Consider the following 14809-nt stretch of genomic DNA (forward strand, 5'->3'; position numbering starts at 1 on the left):
AGAGGTGCTTCATATAACAAGGTTTGTTTTGGATTTCTTTTCATAGTTTCTAGAAATCACCACAAGGTTTTAAAGGAAAACTGTTTTTCTCTGTGTGTACAAGCATGAGTGTTTGTGTAGTTTACATGTGTTTTTAGTTAAGTGTGTGAAGGAGCAATCACAGAACCACAAACATTGGCTTATAGTCAACTTTTAAATTCCAGAGTCTTGATATTTTTGTTTGCTTTGATCTTTACTCTGCTCCATTTTAGTTCTTTGATTACCTTTTTTTTTTTAACTAAAACATGCAGGATAGTGTTCCTCGAGGACCAGGGTTGGGAATCACTGGTTTGGAGGGTCTGGATCAGTCGTGTTGCTTTCAAACTATTTACTGGTACTATTTTTGTGTGTGTGTGTGTGTGTGTGTGTGTGTGTGTGTATTTCGTATCCAACCTGTCATTACTGCGCTGTTGGGAGGAGTCTGGCCTCTTCCTGTACAACCAGAGGATGCAGCTGCAGCACACACACACACTGTATGTTCAGTTTCAAGGTTTACAGGCACATAAAGATTGACTCTGATTTTTAAAAAGGTGATGAATAACACTCAAAAGTGAATAATGGTCTGAGTCTTACAAATATGTGAATTAAACTGAGTTGCGGGCTGAGCTTTGTTTTCCTGTTATTAATCATTGAGTTTTCCTTTGTTGTGGAAAATATGAAAATGGAAAAACAAAACAAAACTTTATAGTGGAACTAAGATGAAAGGTGAAATGAAATAAAATATAAAAATAATGCGTTTTCAAGTTTTTCTTTTACTTAAACACTTTCATAAAACATTCCATTGGTCTATTTCTCTGATTTAAAATGTGAATGACTTTTTTTATTTAGAGTTTTTGTGTCAAAATCCTGAAGTGGGGTGATTGTGTGGGCGGTGTTACCTCCTTGGTTGGTGACAGTCTGTGTCACGGCCAGCTGTGGCAGACTGTTATAGGACACTGAGGATTAGGGTTGGACTTAGTCTTGAGAATCGATTGGAGTCCGGACTACCATTCCGTTTCTCCCGGAATTGTTCAAATTTTTAAATTTCAATACCTGGACAAAGAAGCCTCAGAACAACAATGAAGAAGAATCCACATGAAGTGTGTGGCAGCAATCAAAACTGTGGGGCACTGGCACATCCTGGTCACATGACCAATTTATATCACTCTAGCGGGAAATATGCGCCCTCTCTGAGACTTCATTTTAATTTGTGTCAAAAGTACCTTAAACTATACTCCAGTTTTTAAATTGTGTTGATTGGCTGAGGAGCTTTATCAAAGCTTTTAAAACTGTTTTAGTTTGTTTTAAAAGCTTGACCTCTACACTGCTTTTTTGAGTTGATAAAACTCCTTAGATGAGAAGCAAGATGTCGTAATCTACAGAATAGAAGTCCAATTGTTTTTGTTTTTAACCTTGTTTTGGACATATTTGCCACTCACTGTCTGTGTTTGGCACAGGACACGTCACACTTCCGAGTGATCACGAAAAATGTCAAAGAGACACTAGTAATGTTTTTCATATTTTATTATTTATTTCAAATTAGTGGGAATTTTTTAAAATGTGAGACTTTTACCACTTTTAATTTCTTCTTTGAAATATTAAGACAGTCCGCTGTAGAGCTCGTCAAAATTGAATCAAAAATCACAACCTTGATTGTTAAATAGATGTGATCTCAGTTTTAATAAATAGTGCCTGCACCTTCAGGGTCAGAAAGCAAAGCAACTTAACAGAAAATAAAGTTTTCACAACATTACTTTGCCTTACTCCATCTGTTATATCTTGTGGTGTTTTAGCCCAGTTTTACCTTTCCCATTTGCTATATTTACATTAACCTTTGACCTGTTCTAACCCAGATGGACAATTTTTTTTTTTTGGAAAATTTGCAAAGACAATTGAAACAGGATTGACATTTGATGAGATACTACCAAATGCCACCATTAACAATTCACATACATTTTTATACTGTTATTCCAAATGTGTAGTTTGTGGCATGAAAATTAAACGGTTATTCATATTAAATAAGAGAAGATGTTATTAGTTGCTAGGATTATAAGTTTTATTTTATCTTTCCCCTCTTGTCTCCCTGTGGTCCTGCTGCTGTTGATGACAAAGCTCCATGTTAATCAGTGGGCTGGAAAACATTCTCAAGCCTCAGCAGTTCGGCCTCCACATTCTTGTATTGTCTGAGTTTTTTACACTGCCTGTCTTTGTACAACACGCTGAGGTCTCAGATATTTTCATCTATGGTCACACAAAGGACAAAAAGTCTACCGAAACCATCATGACCTCTTTTTCTTTTTCCGCTCTCTCTTCTGAGTTCATAAGATGGTAGGATGGACGACAGGTTGTCCAATTCATTGGCCAACAAACCACATATGTTGTTTCCTGTCAGCCTGCAGGTTGCAACATACCCGCTGAGAATAACATGAAACAATTACTTTGAACATCCAACCTGAATAGTCACTGAGTACAAAGTAACATGTCTGCTCAGGTTCTTGATGTGTCATAAAAATGTCCATAGATTACATCCACTTTTTAAAAGCAAGATTTATGTTCTGATTCTCAGTGTGTGAACATAAAACTAGCTTTATTGCAGAAGAGCCTTCTTAAGTATTGAGTTTTTAATTTTATATGGTGTTATATAGGCATATAGGCATAGACAAGTTTCAAGTTAGTGGACATCTTACATCACATCGTTTCTGTGGTTTAAATTCCTTTTAATGAGAAGTCAGAGACAGTTTGGGTTTTCTCTGGTCGCTCCACCTCTCCTACCTGTTGCTGTGAGCTGTCAGTCGGATGTGAAAAATTGCTGAAAACTGGAATACCTCAATTGTTCCTCTTATTAAAAAAAAGATAAAGTTATCAATAATAAAAAAAACATCCTGCAGTGAAAAAACACAAAGGGCTGTGATCAGCAAGTCAGGATCAGATTTTACAAAAGAAGAACAGCAAAAAAAAATTTCTTACATTAGTGCTTTTACTTTTGTATTATAATAAATTAATTTTATTATGTCTTCTCATTGTGAACATCTTTAAAAGAAAACAATATTTTATCAAACTCTCCTGGCTCTGTGGTGTTTTAGCTGTCAGGGATGATTTTAAAAAGCTCAGTATATTCTCTCACTCCTATGGTAAATGATAAATGGCTTGCACTTGTATAGCACTTTATCTAGTCCAAGGACCCCAAAGCGCTTTACACTCCAGTCAGACATTCACCCATTCATCCACACATTCACACACAGCTGCCCTGGGGCAGACTGACAGTGAGGCTGCCATTACACCGGCACCACCGAACCCTCTGACCACATTTGTGTGTGTATCTGTTAATTAGAAATTAAATATTCATAAATAAAAATGTAACTCTAAATTTTTTTACTTGGGCTGCTACTCTTTAGTAATCTAAGTATTTTATTTTTTAAATGAAATCAATTACATTATATAATATATTTTTACAGTTTGAGTTGTGTTTTTGTAAGGTGAATATATTACTGTGAAACTTAAAGTCATAGAGGCACATGCTTAGTATGATAACTGTTAGAAACACCCAATTAACATGCAGTATTGGAATTCCTGGAGTTTCCAGTTTTGTGTGTCCTGAGATGACACGTCTAGATTTGTTTAATAAAATCAAATTTCAGCAAAATATTACATCATTCCTAACAAAATATTAGCAGTGTTGCTAGATCTTGTGACATTGTTATTTTACTTTTTCTTTTTAAATCTGGCAACACTGGTTCCTGTGTTTAAAGAGGGGAGACAAAGAGGAGGGAATGGATGTTCTTTTTTTTTTCCTAGTATGACCAAGAAAAATGACTAACCCAACCAATGAAGGCAGGGGGTACCAGCCAGTCAGAAGCAGAGTGGGGTGGGGAACATAAGCTGCAAATGGACAAACTAGTCGTTTAGTAAACATGACATGACAGACAGGAGTAGGCCTAAATAAGAAACTTCTAAAGAAATCCAAGTATCGCAACCCGTGGTTATCAATGCTTTTAATGTAATTTACAGGAAAAACAAGCCCAAAGTTTCTTAAAATAGGAGGACTATAACTGTGAAAATGTGATGGTGTACTAACTAGAGATGGACCGTGAGTTTTGAATGTTTGAAGTCTAGTTAAAATCAGTGAATTCAAAAAATTAATGCAACCATCACAGACAGTTATTATTAATATTAATATTTCCGGTTGTTGCTTCTTGTTTTGGATTTATACTGGCGCCTGGTAGTGACATGCCAAGTTTTCCTAAAGTTCCTTTTCCAGTTGTTGAGCTTTTTTCAAAAGAACACCTACTGCCCATCTCCCTCTTGGAAAAAAGAAAAGAAAAGAGAAGCATTGAAGGGTCCCAGTGTCTTTCTCTGCCATCATAGTTTATTTTAAAAGGATCCTAAAATAAAACTTGTTGTCATGGGTAAATTCAGTTTCACAGACAGAATATGTGCTTCCCTCACAATAAAAAAAAAAATAGATGAATAAAAAAATCAAATAATTACTGGGCTTCGATTCGATTCAATTCAATTCAATGAAAGGAAATAAAATCCAAAGGAAAATTAAATGTTGTTGTAGCTCATAATCCTGGTTTCGTTAAAGAGTTGTTATAGATGCTGATGGTTGTGGGCAGAAAGCGGTCTGTCCCGATGTGTCCTCGGCCCTGGTGTCCTCAAAGAGCCCGGCCAGGTGAGCCTCACTGGCCTCCTGCGGAGCCATGATGTCTGAGCTCTGGAAGCTCAGGTTGGTCTTGAAGTCCTGAGCGATCTCCCAGATCAGGTGCTAGAAGGGCAGCTTCCAGATGAGCTGCTCAGTGGACTTCTGGTAGTGGTGGATTTCCTTGAGAACCACTGTACCGAGCCTGTAGCGATGAGGTTTCTTCACTCCGCTGGCCGGGGCACTCTTGCTGGGTTTCGGTGACAAGCTGCTTCCTGGGAGCTTTACCTCCGGTGGATTTACAGGCAGTCTTTGTCAGATTCGAAGAGTGTTATTTCTTAAAATGCAATTCCCTAGTAACAGAGTAAGAAATGGAAATTTTGAAGTCAGACTTTGTGGAATTAAAAGCTGACTATGAAAAGGAGGAAATAGAAGTTCTTTAATCTATGCAGAAATTTTTCAGTAAAGCAGTTTAGTGGTTTTGTTGTATTGATAGTGCTGAAAAGGTCCATATAATTCAAAAATTCTAAGGTGTTGGAAATAGCAGTGTTTTTTCTCATTGAGTCTGTTGGGGCACCAAAACTAAATTCTCAACAAAATAGTAAAAACTGTTGATGTGTTGGTACTGTATCAACAATGACTGTAGGAGTTACTGCAGCCTCTCTTCTTCTTTGCATCTCAGATGATGCTGATTCTGTTTTTGGATGGAGACAACTCCCCTTCCTTCTCTTCAGCTGTTTTTGCCTTCACTACCGAGAGGTTTCAAGGTTGCACCTAGTCAGCAAAGTGATGGCCAGTATCATTACCATGATAAGACTACTTCCTGTTTCAGACTAGTGGGAGGGTATTGTTATTTCACAGAAAGTCTCATGCTTACCTCATTGGGTGTGGCAAAATGTGTTTGTATGTACAGCATATTTTTATTAGGATTTAAAATGTGATCCCCATTAGATATGAGTGAATAAAATAAAAATGAAAGAAACTTCTAAAGCAAATTGGGCTTGCTGGAAGACTGCAGCTATCTTAAAACAAAATCATAGCAGTTCATGTGAACACTTATAAATCTTTACAATATTGTCAGTTTTATATTACACTGGTATTTACATACAATCAAATGGTTACTTGTTAAAACAAACAGGAGCAGATTTTGCATTTCTGGTGCAGTCTAGGCCACTTCAGTAAAAATGTCATAATATTTCTGCAAGGATAATCATGTAACGTATTTTCCGCATTTTAGGGTGCACTGGAATATAAGACGCACTGTCAATGAACGATCCATTTTTGAACTTTGATCATATATAAAGCGTACCGCATCGTCGTGCACCTCCCAGTTTTTGTAAATTCGCGCGGGCCGCGCGAGCCACGTTCTATTCAAGATGGACGATTTTGGTGCTCTAGCAGAGCTATTTCGCCTGTATCAGCATTTATATGATCCCTCTGTGAGAGATCACAAAGATAATCAAACTGTTCAAAACGTGTAAGAATACTGCACCGACTAAGTGTCAAGTATAAACGCCCACATCACTCGCTCAGGTCCGCATGCTGTGCACGGAGCCCTGCGTAACTGCAAGCGGTGTGGCTTTGTAGTTTACCAAAGTCAAAAAACATTATGACTTGTTACACATGAAAGACACTCCGGATTTTAAGGCACAATGTTGTTTTTTTGAGAAAATTGAAGGCTTATAAGTGTGCTTTGTATTCTGGAAAATGCGGTAATGTAAAAATGACAGAGTTCTTGAAGTTTCTGAAATAGCCTTCATAGGAACTGTTAACTTGTAACTGTTTCATTTTCAATTTTTCAGCTTTTGAGTAATCCATTTTTGCCTTCTCATAGACACACCTCAAAATTTAAACAAACCTTATCTGAAAACATGGATGGTTTCACCCACCTGTCACTTAAATTATAACGCTGTTCATTTCTTTACCATTAAGGCTTTCATGTTTTATCTGTTAGCATCTTTTCATTTATGACATTAGTTAAAACATTTTGAACTTTATTTACTTTTGCACAAAAGCTGAACTTCATTTTCTTTTTCCTGTTGGCTGTTCCTTTTTCAGGGGTCGCCACAGCAAGTCATCCTCCTTCATCTATTTCTGTCTTCTGCGTCTTCTGTCCTCATTCCAACTACCTCCATGTTATCTCTAACTGCATCCATATATCTCCTCTTTGGCCTTTCTCTTTGTCATTTTCCTGGCATCTCTAACATCCTTCTACCAATATACCCACTGTCCCTCCTCTGCACATGTCCAAACCATCTCAGTCTGATGTCTCTAACTTTATTTCCCAGTCGTTCAACCGATGCTGTACCTCTGATGACCTCATTCCTAATCCTATCCATCCTTGTCACTCCCAAGGAGAACTTCAACATCTTCAGCTCTGCCACTTCCAGTTCTGTCTCCTGTCTTTTTGTTAGTCCTACAGTCTCCAAACCATACAACATAGCTGGGCTCTCCATTGTCTTGTAAACCTTTCCTTTGACTTTTGCTGCCAGCTTTTTTTTGTCACAAATCACTCCTGAAACTTTTCTCCATCCACTCTTCTTCCCTTCTGTACCACACTCCCTGTTTTCCTGGACAGTCTAAGTACTTGAAGTCCTGCACCTTTGTGACCTCTGCTCCTTGTAGCCTCAATGTTCACCTGCCTCCATCTCATTCTGACTTTCATTCTTCTTTCAAGTGCATACATCCACCTCTCCAAGTTCTCTCCACAAATCACAATGTCATCTGCAAACATCATAGTCAACAGGGATTCCTGCCTGACCTCATCTGTTAGTCTGTCCATCACCAGAGCAAACAAGAAGGGGCTCAGAGCACAAAGACACAATAAAGTTCTTTCTGACCCTCTCTGTACTTCTCCATCAGCATCCTTATAGTAAAGATGGCATCTGTGGTGTTCTTTCTTGGCATAAAACCATCCTGCTGCTCACAAATAGTCACCTCTTGTCAAAGTCTAGTTTCCACAATTCTCTCCCACATCTTTATTGTGTGCCTCATCAACTTAATTCATCTGTAGTTGCTACAACTCTGTACATCACCCTTGTTCTTAAAAAAAATTGTCCCAAGCACACTTTTTCTTCTAATTATTATTACTCATAATTATATTGTTTGTAAGGCATCAAAATAGAATACTAAGGGGTTAGTAGTTTTGCAACCTACATAAACAGCACTCATACTGTGACAGTTTTCAAAAGTATTTAATAACAGAAAGAGAACTATGCAACAAAATTCTGGGGTGCCAGTCAGGTATGCCTCCTGACACATAGGATAATTTCTTTCAAATACCTTTGCACACAATACAGCCACATAAGGACCGGACACACAAGGTGTTGACCCTCAATTGGTCAAATGACAAACAGAAATTTTCTTTTTGAGCAACAGCACATGAAAGGAAAAAAAAAACTCAGCAGCAACAACAACAACAACAAAAATATTGCTATTTTCCTGGCTTTGAAAGCTCAAGTGTCCATAAAGAGAAAATAAACAATTAAGTTAAAAAAATGTCTTTACTGTCCTTTCCAAGGAGGTACAGGCTCCCATATAAATTTCCTTTTGCTCCACAGCAACAGCTGCAGAACAATGACACAACAACAAAAAATAACCATCAGGCTACATAAGCCATAAACTTTCATATTTACAGGAAAGAAGAAAGAGAAAGAAAAAATGTAAACACTTACAGTGTAGAATTCAGACGCCAGATATGGAAACACAAAATAGGTTCCTACGTTTCTGGGATGGATAAACAATATTCAATATCACTATAGAGTGTAATGAGTATTTTACTTTGGGAACTTTTGAAAGTATAAGATGTCGCCACGTGCAATGGACCTACCGGAGTTTTAGTGGTGAGGGATTGAACAGCCTCAGCGCTGTGCCTAAAACAAGGTTTCCGATCTGGGATGCACGCTTGTGACGATTTGTGAAAACGTCTGTCCGCTTCTAGCGTCAAAAGGTAACTGACTAAGTGTTCTGAGAGCCGTCATATTTCCTGGTCTCTCGTGAGCACGCACGACGTTCACATCCCTGAAAAACGAGCGTCAGGTGTTGTGTCGAAAAAAAACAAACGCCCAAGCCTTTTTCCTGGGTTCTCGTGAGCGCGCACGACGTTCACGTCCCCGAGAAAACGAGCGTCAGGTGAGGAGACAAAACCTGTGCAACATAGCTCCAGAAATGAGCGGGTTGTCACAATACTTTGTTTCATTGTCAAGTGATGGACATGTTTTAAATTTGTTCCATTCCTTGAAAATCACTCCTGCCTTTATAATCCTAAATGGTCAGCCCACCAAACAGTTTCCCACAAATATTAGTTGACATCACTGTTGCTACATGCATTTTATGAGTATTTTATGAAGTAAAGCCCCAAACAAGATGCCTCGTAATCGTACTTTTAGCCAGAAACATGTAAACATTCTAACAGGGTTAGACTGTTGTAGTAGTAGTAAAAGGAGGCCTACTGTATGTCATGGGGGTACATTAGCTGAGGGCTGAGGGAATCATTTATCTCTTCACATGACCTGCATGTACAGATGCATTTAAATGTAACCTGACAGATGTGTGTATGTGAGACTGAGCTGTCCTTAATTTGTCTTTTGATCTTTCAGCCTGTCAGATATTTTGTAGTAAATGCTTATTAAGGTTGACCTCAGGGTTTACAGACACATTACTGCAGTTCAGTTGAGTTTACTTTCAGCTTCTAAAGACACTTCATAGCCTCACACTCAGAGACATACATACCCTGATGATGACAGCCGAGTGTTGCTGTGACTCAAGCCATAGTGCTCCTGTTTGCTCTGTGAATAAAAGCCGGCTTAATAGGGTATTTGTTTCTCATTTACTTTGGTTAAATAGCACTTCCTGTTACTGTCACACCCATAATGCAATGCTCACCTTGCTGTTGATGCTCAGATGTGAGTTTGAGTGACAGGAGCCAGCAGCACCTCTGGCTCTGAGAAGCTGTTTGACCAGTCAGTTCATCTGAAGTTTGTTGGACAAAACAAATAAAGCTTCATTTTGAATTCTTTCTCAACTAAAATTATTTAGGCAGCAACATTTCTAACAGTCATTTGTTAAATAGTACAGGTTCTGGTGCCTGATTGTCCAATGTGAAGATGCACTGCTTTGCTTTCATTTCATCATAAATAAAATAACATGTCCCACTCTCATCACAGTGTCCTGGACCAACACATCCCAAATCACTCCTTGTGTTTATGCAGCACCCTGTGGGACTGATTCTGTTTCAGTTTTCATCCTGACTGGCAAACATCAGAATGACTGATGAACAAAATTCACAAGGAGCTTTTGTCTTCAAGGCTATTTTTGATCATGACTAATCGTAATTCAATTCAATTCAATTCAATTCAATTCAATTCAAAAATACTTTATTAATCCCAAAGGGAAATTAAATATTGTTGTAGCTCATTGTCCTGGTTTTGTTAGAGTTTTTATAGATGCTGATGGCTGTGGGCAGGAAGGGTCTCTTGTAGCGGTCTGTCCCGATGTGTCCTCAGTCCTGGTGTCTTTAAAGAGCTCCACCAGGTGAGCCTCGCTGGCCTCCTCTGGTGCCATGATGGCTGAGTTCTGGAAGCGCATGTCGGTCTTGAAGTCCTGGGCGATCTCCCAGACCAGGTGCTGGAAGGGCAGCTTTCGGATGAGCAGCTTGGTGAACTTCTGGTGGCGGTGGATTTCCCTGAGAGCCACGGTACCGGGCCTGTAGAAGTGAGGCTTCTTCACTCTGCCGGTGGCCGGGGCGCTCTAGCGGGCAGCTTTGGTGGCGAGCTGCTTCCTGGGAGCTTTCCCTCCGGTGCATTTACGGGCGGTCTGCTTGGTTCTGGCCGTGACTGGACTTCAGGGTTCTTCACATTTAACACTTGTTGTCATGGTTACACATCATAACAAAATGTCCAAAAGTAAGAAGCTTTTAGTAAAAATCCTTCCAGCTGCACAGCATCTGATTTCAGAGGAAATAATCATCCAAAAAAAGTGATTAAGATCAAGAAAAAAAGAGGAATAAAGTTTTCAAAAACAGTATCTCAGAATGGGTGTAACAGAGCTACTCCAACATGCAGCCACCTCGAGCGGCGCAATTCTAGAATTTATTTTAATTTATTTCAATCCTGAAAAGTACAACCCACCTTATTCGTGATTTTTACCAGCAGAGGAAATGAACTCTTGCCCTGCTCTCGCTCCTTGAAGAAAAACAAAGTGCGTTTTCAAGAGGCTCAGTGTTCGGCCTCTGCAGAACAATGTGGAATCATTTGCCTGACATTTCTCTGCCTTATTTGGCAGAAGCTGATAAGTGAAGTTGATATTGTCGTTGCCAAGCTATGCAGGATGTGATGTCACCTTTGCTGGCCTTGAGCAGTTACCTCCTGCGCCTCTCACTAATACCCACTTCCCTGAGTCTGATGACAGTTGGATCTTAGATCACAAATTAATTTGCTGCTGCTCCAACTGTGAGGTGGCTGTAAATGTATTTGTTCCACTTGGTTCAGGGTTGTGGGCTGTTGGTACCTACATATCTCCAGCAGGGTATACCCTGGACAGTTTACCAGTTCACCACAGGGCCAATAAATTTATATTAGCTAGTAAATCAGCTATGCTATCTGCCTTAGCAACCTGTCTACTGTGTGTTGTTTATTTCACTGATTGAAATGATAAGTTTTGTAGTTGGTTGTAAATGTTTGTTTCAAGACAGCATTAGCTAGAATCAGTGATCGTCCTCAGATGTCAAGTCTTAACAATAGCGTCTCCTTTGATTGCAAAACTGTGTTCATATGTGTTTAGAAAAGATTAATTCTTAACCAGCTACCTTCTTCTTTTCCAACAGAGGGAGAGGTTTAGGGGTGTTAATCTACATCAGTCAGCATACACATCAGACTGACACCTCACACCACCCAAAGGCTGAGCAGGTGTCACTCTATGATACATACAGTCGAACAGATCTAAATTATATTTGTTTTGGACTGCAGGAATGATTTGACAGAAATGTTTTGTAGTTTTTAAACCATGTCTTTGAAAATAGTTTCATACCTTGAAACATAAGAGTGGTCCATGCCTAATGCTAAGTCTGCTGTATGATTCAGTTGCTTGTAGAACCATTTTCAGTAGGAAGTCTTTTGCATGATGATATCAGTGCTTCTTATTGTTATGGACAAAGTCTTTAGTTTAGTGTTGCTTTAGTTTATGCAGGAATGTGGACAATGGAAATTCACTTTGAAGGTCCCACCTCAGCATTTCAGTCAAGGGTAATTTGGGCCATGGTTGGGCCATGGCAGCACCTTGATTCTTTTCTTTTTTTGGTTGTTCCATTGGTAAAGATTCACTGTTGTTTCGTCTGTCCAAAGGACATTGTTTCAGTAGTGTTATGGTTTGTTTAGATGCAACTTTGTAAACTTCATGTCTGCTGCTGCACTTTTTTTTGTTTGTTTTGTTTTGTTTTTATAGTCAAGGCACTTTCTTCTAGCGACTTTTTTTAAACAACTCACACTGGTTCAGACAATTTGAATTCAATTGTCACAGACTTAACATTTAACAAAAAAACGGAGGCCAGTGGAGTCTTATTATAATTTTTTTTTTTTATATATAATTTCTCTGATCACTGCAGTCTGACCTTGAGGTGAACTTGCTGGGACATCAACTCCTGTCTTGAAAGAGTCCTACCTAAGAAAAATTGTTCTTGCTGCAAAATGATGGGGATCTAAAATGTTGGAAATGACTTTCTGACACCTCCTTGACTGTTAAGGCATTTTTAGCCTGTGTTTTGTCCAATAAATGAAGAAATAATGTAAAAAAGTAAGATAGTTTTGTAATTCTATATGAAATCTGATTGCTTACTTATCCCATACTGACAGTTAAATAATCATTAAAAAGGAATATTCAATTCTTTAACCTCTGATATCATTTTTGCAGAACACAGACTGAAGAGCTATAAACAGCACAGTTTTAGTTTGCTCTTCAGGAATCAAGCCAGTCATGAAATGACTGTTAATTAGAGGCTGATATGTGCTGCCTGCAGGCGAGTTTATCATTTTACAACTCAGCGGAAAAACTACCTTTTTTCATCCTGCATGCTCTGATCTTTTCTAATCAGGAAAAAAGAAATGAATACTCAATTTTGTGAGTTTAAATATGGCATACATGTCAGAACAAAGTCATACAGAAGTGTGACCAAATTATGCTCTGTAGGTTTCACTATAGAGCTGTTTGTTGTTAAAGAGAGCAATGGTAACACTTACAGACCCACATTGTTTCAATCATCACTGACAGCTGTAGACTCGTACGGAAGTTATTTATGTTGTAATAAAACAGCTCAGATTCCATTGTTGGATTGTTTACATACTGCAAATGGTCCAGATCACACTGGCTGAGAGATGAGTGCACTTTGTCTAAATAAGGCACATTCAAATAGACAACTGGTGCTGGAAATGACAATAACATCTTCATCCATTTGATAGTAGTCATACTGCAAATACTATTCACACTTATAAGCAGACAGCTCTAAAAACCTAAAAGAAAATACTGAGTCATGTCTTTGCAAACTCCATATGTTTTTAAAGGCTGGTTTTGCAGCACAAGTCCAAGGTTATGATGATATAATCATGAAATAGGGAATAAATCCCTATTTGAAGACTATACATTAAATAAAGGTTTTTTCTTTCTTCGCTTGTTGGAATCAATTGTTAAAATAAAATCCTTTTTTTTAAGTATATTTCAGCAAAAAAACAAGTTGGTCATCATGTTTTTTTTTTGTCATATTTCTTTTCAGTATGTACCAGGACAGAGATACAGTGGGGAGCTATGCAGTAGGATTGACGAATGGTTTCAGGTTGAGGGTGGTATTATATCAGGGATCAGCTTCAAGACCCTTCATGTTTCCAATGGTGATGAGCAAGTTGACAGATGAGGTCAGGCAGTAGTCTCCATGGGTTATGATGTTTGCAGATGACACTGATCTGTAGTGAGGGTAGGGAGCAGGTGGAAGAGAGTTTGGAGAAAAGAAAGAAAAACTTCTTTATTTCTTAGATATGTTCTGTATTTAGTTTCTTCTGTTCTTTTTTTTCTGCAGACCTATCAAAGAACCGACTCACTGATGTCCCCTCTGAGGTCTGTCATCTGGTTGCCTTGGAGACACTAAACCTCTATCACAACTGCATCAGGACCATCCCAGACAGCATCATCAGCCTGCAGTCACTCACATCCTTAAACCTCAGGTACAAACATTATTACACGCATGTCTGAAGGGATCAATAGTATTCTGGACATGTTACTGTTGCTTAGTCAAGATTACCAAGAACATTAAACTTCCTTAACTGAAGCAGATTGTGTTCACAGTTACAACTGTTTCATATATACACAACTCATATGTGAAATAGTCTAAGATTTATTCACGACTGGATGTAAAATGCTTGTTTTTTAAATAAAAAACAAAATAATGTTCTTATTTTTATGTTCTACACAAACTATAGTGTAATAAGCAAGTACAATATACTTATGTTGAAAGTAGTAAATTAACTACATGACGAATATGTCAGTCACAGGTGATCACCTCTTCTTTCTAGATGCAGTGCACGTTTTATTTGACTAACACTCCTGACAGAAAAGAAACAGGAAAATACCATCTAAAGCACCCTGCATAAAACACGACACAAGCATGGTTGGTTCAGAACAACACGCAGGAGCTTGAAAACCAGCCTGGGGGGAAAAGCTTTGTGTTGCTGCTGATCATAAATGGCTTCAGTGAGGAGGTTGTATGGCAACCAGTTGTGTCATGTAATCAGCATTTAAAAAAGTTTTCTGGCATGCCATTTGTATTTTTATTCAGTATCCCTGATATCAAGCGTCATTTTTTTTCACACTAATGCTCAGCTAGCTGAGAAGCTATGTTTGAGTATGTTTTATTTTCAGATTGGGAGATGTTATTCAGTTGTGTACTGCATATTATTTTACATCAACTTTAGGTCAAAATACTTTAAGGAAGCATTCAAAAAAAGTTAAAAAACAAAAACAACTGGACTTCTATTCTGTAGCTGAAGACGTTTCGCTTCTCATCCGAGGAGCTTTCTCAATTCAGAAATAGAGAGTGTGGAGTTGAGCTTTTAAAGCTGAGATGTGATGGAAGCTGGATTGCTTGCAGATTGTTCTCACTCTCCTAACAAT

At 38.4% G+C, this 14809-nt stretch overlaps 1 protein-coding gene and 1 pseudogene across 6 annotated transcripts in view; one reads left to right on the forward strand and one right to left on the reverse strand.

Moving 5' to 3' along the window:
* lrch1 (leucine-rich repeats and calponin homology (CH) domain containing 1) overlaps window positions 1-14809 on the forward strand; it is a 114000-nt gene that overhangs the window by 36631 nt on the left and 62560 nt on the right. For all 6 annotated transcript variants that reach the window (XM_017436252.3, XM_017436255.3, XM_017436248.3 and 3 more), the window contains exon 2: window positions 13719-13863. In XM_017436252.3, coding sequence (XP_017291741.1) covers window positions 13719-13863 — 145 coding nt within the window. The remainder of the gene's footprint in view (window positions 1-13718; window positions 13864-14809) is intronic.
* Window positions 10166-10486, reverse strand: LOC112451403 (annotated as a pseudogene).

The sequence above is a fragment of the Kryptolebias marmoratus genome, linkage group LG6 (genome assembly GCF_001649575.2).
Source record: "Kryptolebias marmoratus isolate JLee-2015 linkage group LG6, ASM164957v2, whole genome shotgun sequence".
NCBI classification, from domain to species: domain Eukaryota; kingdom Metazoa; phylum Chordata; class Actinopteri; order Cyprinodontiformes; family Rivulidae; genus Kryptolebias; species Kryptolebias marmoratus.